Source organism: Chenopodium album, chromosome 8 (genome assembly GCF_948465745.1).
Source record: "Chenopodium album chromosome 8, dcCheAlbu1.1, whole genome shotgun sequence".
Taxonomy (NCBI): Eukaryota; Viridiplantae; Streptophyta; class Magnoliopsida; order Caryophyllales; family Amaranthaceae; genus Chenopodium; species Chenopodium album.
This window is the reverse complement of record NC_137841.1, coordinates 53,066,296-53,071,702: the sequence shown is the minus strand read 5'-3', so window position 1 is coordinate 53,071,702 and position 5,407 is coordinate 53,066,296. Positions and strand designations below refer to the sequence as shown.

At 34.5% G+C, this 5,407-nt stretch overlaps 1 protein-coding gene across 2 annotated transcripts; it reads left to right on the top strand.

Annotated features, from left to right (window-relative positions):
* Positions 1-278: 278 nt before the first annotated feature.
* LOC145556123 (putative RNA methyltransferase At5g51130) lies at positions 279-2,647 on the top strand. Of its 2 annotated transcripts, XR_014091758.1 has the most exons (6): positions 279-460; positions 1,453-1,567; positions 1,651-1,698; positions 1,798-2,089; positions 2,177-2,275; positions 2,379-2,647. XR_014091758.1 is itself a non-coding variant. In XM_081617788.1 (4 exons), the coding sequence occupies exons 1-4, from the start codon at positions 320-322 to the stop codon at positions 1,827-1,829; spliced, it is 336 nt and encodes a 111-aa protein (XP_081473914.1). In that variant the 5' UTR covers positions 279-319; the 3' UTR covers positions 1,830-2,101. The 2 variants fall into 2 exon arrangements, 1 of the variants encoding a protein (XP_081473914.1); XM_081617788.1 differs by lacking the exons at positions 2,177-2,275; positions 2,379-2,647 and having other exon boundaries at positions 1,798-2,101.
* The last annotated feature ends 2,760 nt before the right edge of the window (positions 2,648-5,407 follow it).

Sequence of the window (5,407 nt, the reverse complement as noted above, 5' to 3'; positions counted from 1 at the left end):
CAAAAATTCAAGCAATAACTGAAATTTTCGAGTGGAAAAATCGCTTAATTTCGCCCAAAAAAAACCCGAGGAAGTTCAAGCAAATTACAGCAACAACAATTGAAGTGGCTATGTATGTATGTGGCCATGTGGGTTTGGTATTATCATGGTTTGAATTTAGTCATTGGTTTATCTTGTTTTTTCAAATTATACCTGTTTATTTCAATTTGTACAAAGTTTGGATTGATTGATGTGATATGTTTTAATGCATTTATGATGGGAGGTTATTGTTAATTCAATTATCTTAACCCAGTTGTTGTTTGAAGCCGAAGAGAATTAAATGGCAGATTCAACGCAAAAAAAAAAAAAGATAGAAAACCCAGTTGCTGTTAATAACGGTAATAATGGTATTGTAAAGAACAAGAAGAAGAACAAAGAGGTTGCTCCCTTCGGAAATTACAGGAATTACTATGGTTACCGTGTAAGTTCCTTTCTGATTTTATCTTCTTTTTTTTTTTTTTTCTTTCTTCTTTTTCAAAGTTAAGGGGTTTTCTGAGAAATTAATGTTTCCATAGAAAATATTTAGATGTGTAAAGATTGTAAACTTATGCTCAAATGCTGTTTTAATTTTAATTGATAATTATTATTTAAACTCTTTTTCTGTGATACATTTTTTTCATGGTAATTCACTATTTCTGCCTAATGAATTTGTAAAATTTGACTGATTCTAGCAACATTAGGTTATAAAATATATCAAAAAAATTAAGTTTTGCTATTGTTTAAATTCTAGTGATGTTTATTATATGAAAATTTTATCTCCGTGGAATTTTTACTTTGATTAATGATCAATCAGTTTGTAGAAGGTAAAATTTCACATTTTATGATTAAATTAAAGCTGACTTCTGCCTGATTATGCTTTCTCTTTTCATGGTAATTGAGTAGAGTTAAATTGTATGTTTTTAATTTAAGAGCGTTGAGTAATGTTACACTGATAATCTAGCATGTTGGTATGAAGATTTTGATATAGTTGTAATTGTATAATAAATCATTGGAAGAGAGGGGGAGGGGGACGAACTCTGAGTTTTCAGAAGATTTTCTTTTTTTAAATTGTCCTGACTCTTTTCACCATGTATGTTATTGATAATTTCATTGAGAAATATAGCTAACTCCTACATGAAAATATTTGTTTCTGTTTTGTTTTCTAGTATTCACCAAAGGCATGTATTGAGCTAATTTCTAAGTAAAGCCTTTATCGATGTTTATATGTCCTAGTTTAGGGAAGTTTCCTTCTTATGCCTTTATTGAGTCAAGATGTGAAATTTTAATGTTAGAAATTTTATGTATTCTGGGGTGGTTGTATGTATTTTGTTTGGTTTTGTTTATCTTTCTTGAAAATGTCTGGTTGGCTCGCTGGATTGTAAGTTGAATTTCCATGTCATGAGATCCTGCAATTAAGTTTAAGTGATGATTCAGGTTGGTCATGACGTTGAGGAGGATCCACGGTTCAAAGTACTGAAGAAGGAGTGGTTTGAAGGCAAAGATTGTCTTGACATTGGTTGCAACAGCGGATTGATAACTATTAATATTGGTAAGGATCAATGCATTTGTTTTTTCAATTTAGCATGCAAATTTTCACTTCTGATCTTTTTTCAATTCAATTGTGTTTTGCAGCAAAGAAGTTTGACTGTAGGACTATCCTTGGCATTGACATTGATAATAGTATGTCTCTAATCTCTATGACTCCAAACTGGCTTTAGCAGGGTAATATTATACGTAGTATGTCAATTATGATACATGATGTAATTTGTAATTTGGCAGTCTTCCTGTTCCTGGTGACAAGCTATCAATAATTCATCAATATCTTTGTGGTAATGATTTAGCCTTGAACTTTTTGTTAGTTGCCTCTTAGTTTGGACAAACTTTTGCATGTGCCCACAAACTTCTGTTTAGTTCATAATTGCTTCTGGATTTTTTTTTTCCTTTAGTAGTACATAGCAACAACAAATTACCATTTATAATGTTATTACATGATATATATGTAGGGCCTTGAGTGACTTACTCGATACGGAGGAAGTGGCTTCCATTGGATTCATGTGTCCGGAAGTGACAGGTTACCTTAATTTCTTACCCTAAATTTTAGTTTCTTAATAATTGAAGTTTAGCAATTTAATTCAACTTACAAATATATTACATGAAGTGTCCTCAAAAATTGGGTGGACGTGAGTGTGGCTACTACGTCATGCGTTACATGTACGAAATACTTGAACATCACCATAGCAGTGAAGATCTTATTCAGGTATGAGTTGTCAAATATTTTATTTTTGTTTGATAAATACAATTTGATGTTAGCTACAATCTTTAATTAAAACTTTCCTCTTGTATATTTGTTGTGTTGATAGGATTTTTCAAGAACTACACCGTACACCGAGGAGGAGATAAATGAGATCCGAGATATTTGGGCAGAGTATTTTATATGTAATGTTGAACTTTAGATTTACCACTTATCGCATGTTTGACTCTTGTTTTGGATTATAGGCTTGAAATGAAGTAATTTGGTTAATTGGTGTTGGGATGATGAGTATAATTTCTATGATATTGAGATGTAAATTATTGGACAGGTTGTTAATATAATGCCGTCATTCCCAATTTTATGGGTAGGCCAAATTACAAAGGAGACTCTGCCGAAATTTACATTTGCATTATTCAATAATATTGCATTTTAACTTCAATTATATTAGCGTTAGCATATTACTTTGTCTAGTAAGGAAAATAGGTACTACAAACATATACAAGGCAATTATTATATTATAATTAAAAAAAAAAAAAAAAAATTCACCTCATTTGCGTCACTCATTAAACAAACAAGTGACGCAAATACAGCAGTTTTGTATTGTCTACTCAGTCATTTGCGTCACTCCTATATAAACAAGTGACGCAAATAACAAAAAATAAGTTTATCGGAAGAGTTATTTGCGTCGCTCTTTTATAAAGGAGTGACGCAAATAACAAAAAAGAAGTTTATCAGAAACGTCATTTGCGTCGCTCTTTTATAAAGGAGTGACGCAAATAACAAAAAATAAGTTTATCTGAAGAGTTATTTGCGTCGCTCATTTATAAAGGAGTGACGCAAATAACAAAAAATAAGTTTATCAAGAGAGTCATTTGCGTCGCTTGTTTATAAAGGAGCGACGCAAATGACAAAAATTAAGTTTATCATAAGAGTCATTTGTGTCGCTTGTTTATAAAGGAGCGAGGCAAATGACAAAAATTAAGTTTATCATAAGAGTCATTTGCGTCGCTTGTTTATAAAGGAGCGACGCAAATGACTCTTATTTGCGTCGCGCCTAGGAGCGACGCAAATGACTCTAATTTGCGTCGCGCCTAGGAGCGACGCAAATGACTTAAAAGTCATTTGCGTCGCGAGCACTTGCGTCGCTCATAGAAGCGACGCAAATACACTATAAATGAGCGACGCAAATAAGCCTTTTTCTACTAGTGTCATTTATTTATCATTTCACTTGTACATACATCTTTGATTGTTACTAACTTGTTTCTTGATATTTCTCTCGCGAGGTGGTAATAAGGATGGCAAGGGGTTTGGGCCCCTTTCGCTACCAGCTGGTGAGATTGAGTAAGCCTCTTGTTGTTGTGACGACACTGCAGAAGTATTTCACTAATCCATTATTTTATGTTTTTTGTACTCATTTAGCATCTTACATGATTGTCTTTCGTAGGGACAGCCTATTTCTCCACATACTCGGACAAGACCTAAGGCTAGGAGAGAGAGATCCGGGTCTGTCTCGAGGCGTCATCGTACCTCTTCCAGGGGTGAAGATGGTCGGTCGGAGACGGCACCTGCTGGGAGATCGGAGGGTTCAGGCTCTTCGTATGAGGGTGCATATGCTAGGTCGTCGGGCCAAGGAGGCATGACATCGACTCCTTTAGGGGGTGGTGGGACGTACGAGGTTGACTCGTCGTCGCAGCCTCAGCCGTTGGCTATTCAGCACCAAGGTGAGCCTAGATGGGTTGGCCCTACATTGTCCATCCCGAATGTCGGCGATCTTGGAGCTAGTGAGGGACATACACCACAATCTACTTTGTTCTTTAACACCTTGGGAGTGCCTCCCCATTAGCGTCCTTCGGCACCGTAGTTGTACCTGTATTTATTTTGATTTGACTTATAGGAATTTACTAGCTTGTATTATATAACTTCTATGTTAGACACACTGTATATACAAACTTATTATGCTTATTTTATCTCTGCATTTTTATTTTTCATTTTATTTTCATGTGAGTGTGTGAAAAAATTGTGACTAATTTTTGCGCAAAAATTTTCGTCATTTTTATTATCAATGGAGGGTATCCGAATTTCTCCCCCAAAAGAAAAAATGAAAAATAAAATAAATTTTGACTAACATAAGCCTAAAATTAATTAAGCTTAAATTAATTGAAAAGTGTTTGGAAGGGGTTTTGAAACAAGAGATCAAAAATTGTAAAGTCAATGTACAAAATCGAGTCGTAATAAAATTTAAAAAAAGAAAAAAAAACATGATTTGCATAGTGCGAAAAGCTAGCGTCGACCCGACTCTCTGTCGCCAAACGCTGATCTTGTCGCTAGGCGACATGCCTTGTCTCCAAGCGACAGGCCTCTTCGCCAGACGATATTCCTGTCGTCTGGCGCTGAACTTTTTTCACTGAATCCTTTCGGGAAACAAACTGTACCAGTTTTGTGCATAAATAGCCCCCAAATCTTCCAATTTTTTTATATTTTGAACAGATTAAAACAATAGTTATAGCTTTAATTCTCTTTAAGCAATCATGTCTAAAAATTTTAGTGATTTTACTCGTGAGTGGTGCCGATCTTTGACTACTAAGGAGAGAAAAGAGCTTGATTTCTTTCACTTGGGAAGCGTTTATGGTATTAAGGGGGTAGACATAGATATATATTTTATTCATACCGCCTTAGAATACTGAGATCTAGACACCCATTGCTTTAGATTGGGATTTGATGAAATTAGTCCTTTACTTGAAGAATTTGTTGCTATTCTAGGCTTCCCTTCCATGGATCTTGCAGTAATTCCTAATGTGAGCGAATATTACTATAAAGATTTTACGCGTTTTTTTAACCTTAAAGTCAGGGATCTAAAAATTATTGTAGATGGAACTGTAGTTAATCTGAAAGAATTTGCACGCCATTACTTTGATTGAACATATTCATAGTCTTTTCATGTTTATAGGAGGAGACCTTTTCTCTTTTGCATGTTTATCCAATATCTTCTCACTAGTGGAAATAATCGTGAGGGTCAAGCAATTTTAGTGACTCTCATGGAACAAATTAAATCAGGGAGGAATCCAATGCCATTAATTGTTGGAGAAACTATGCTTAGTTTGGATGAATTAAAGAAAAATAATAAAGCACCTTTTCGAG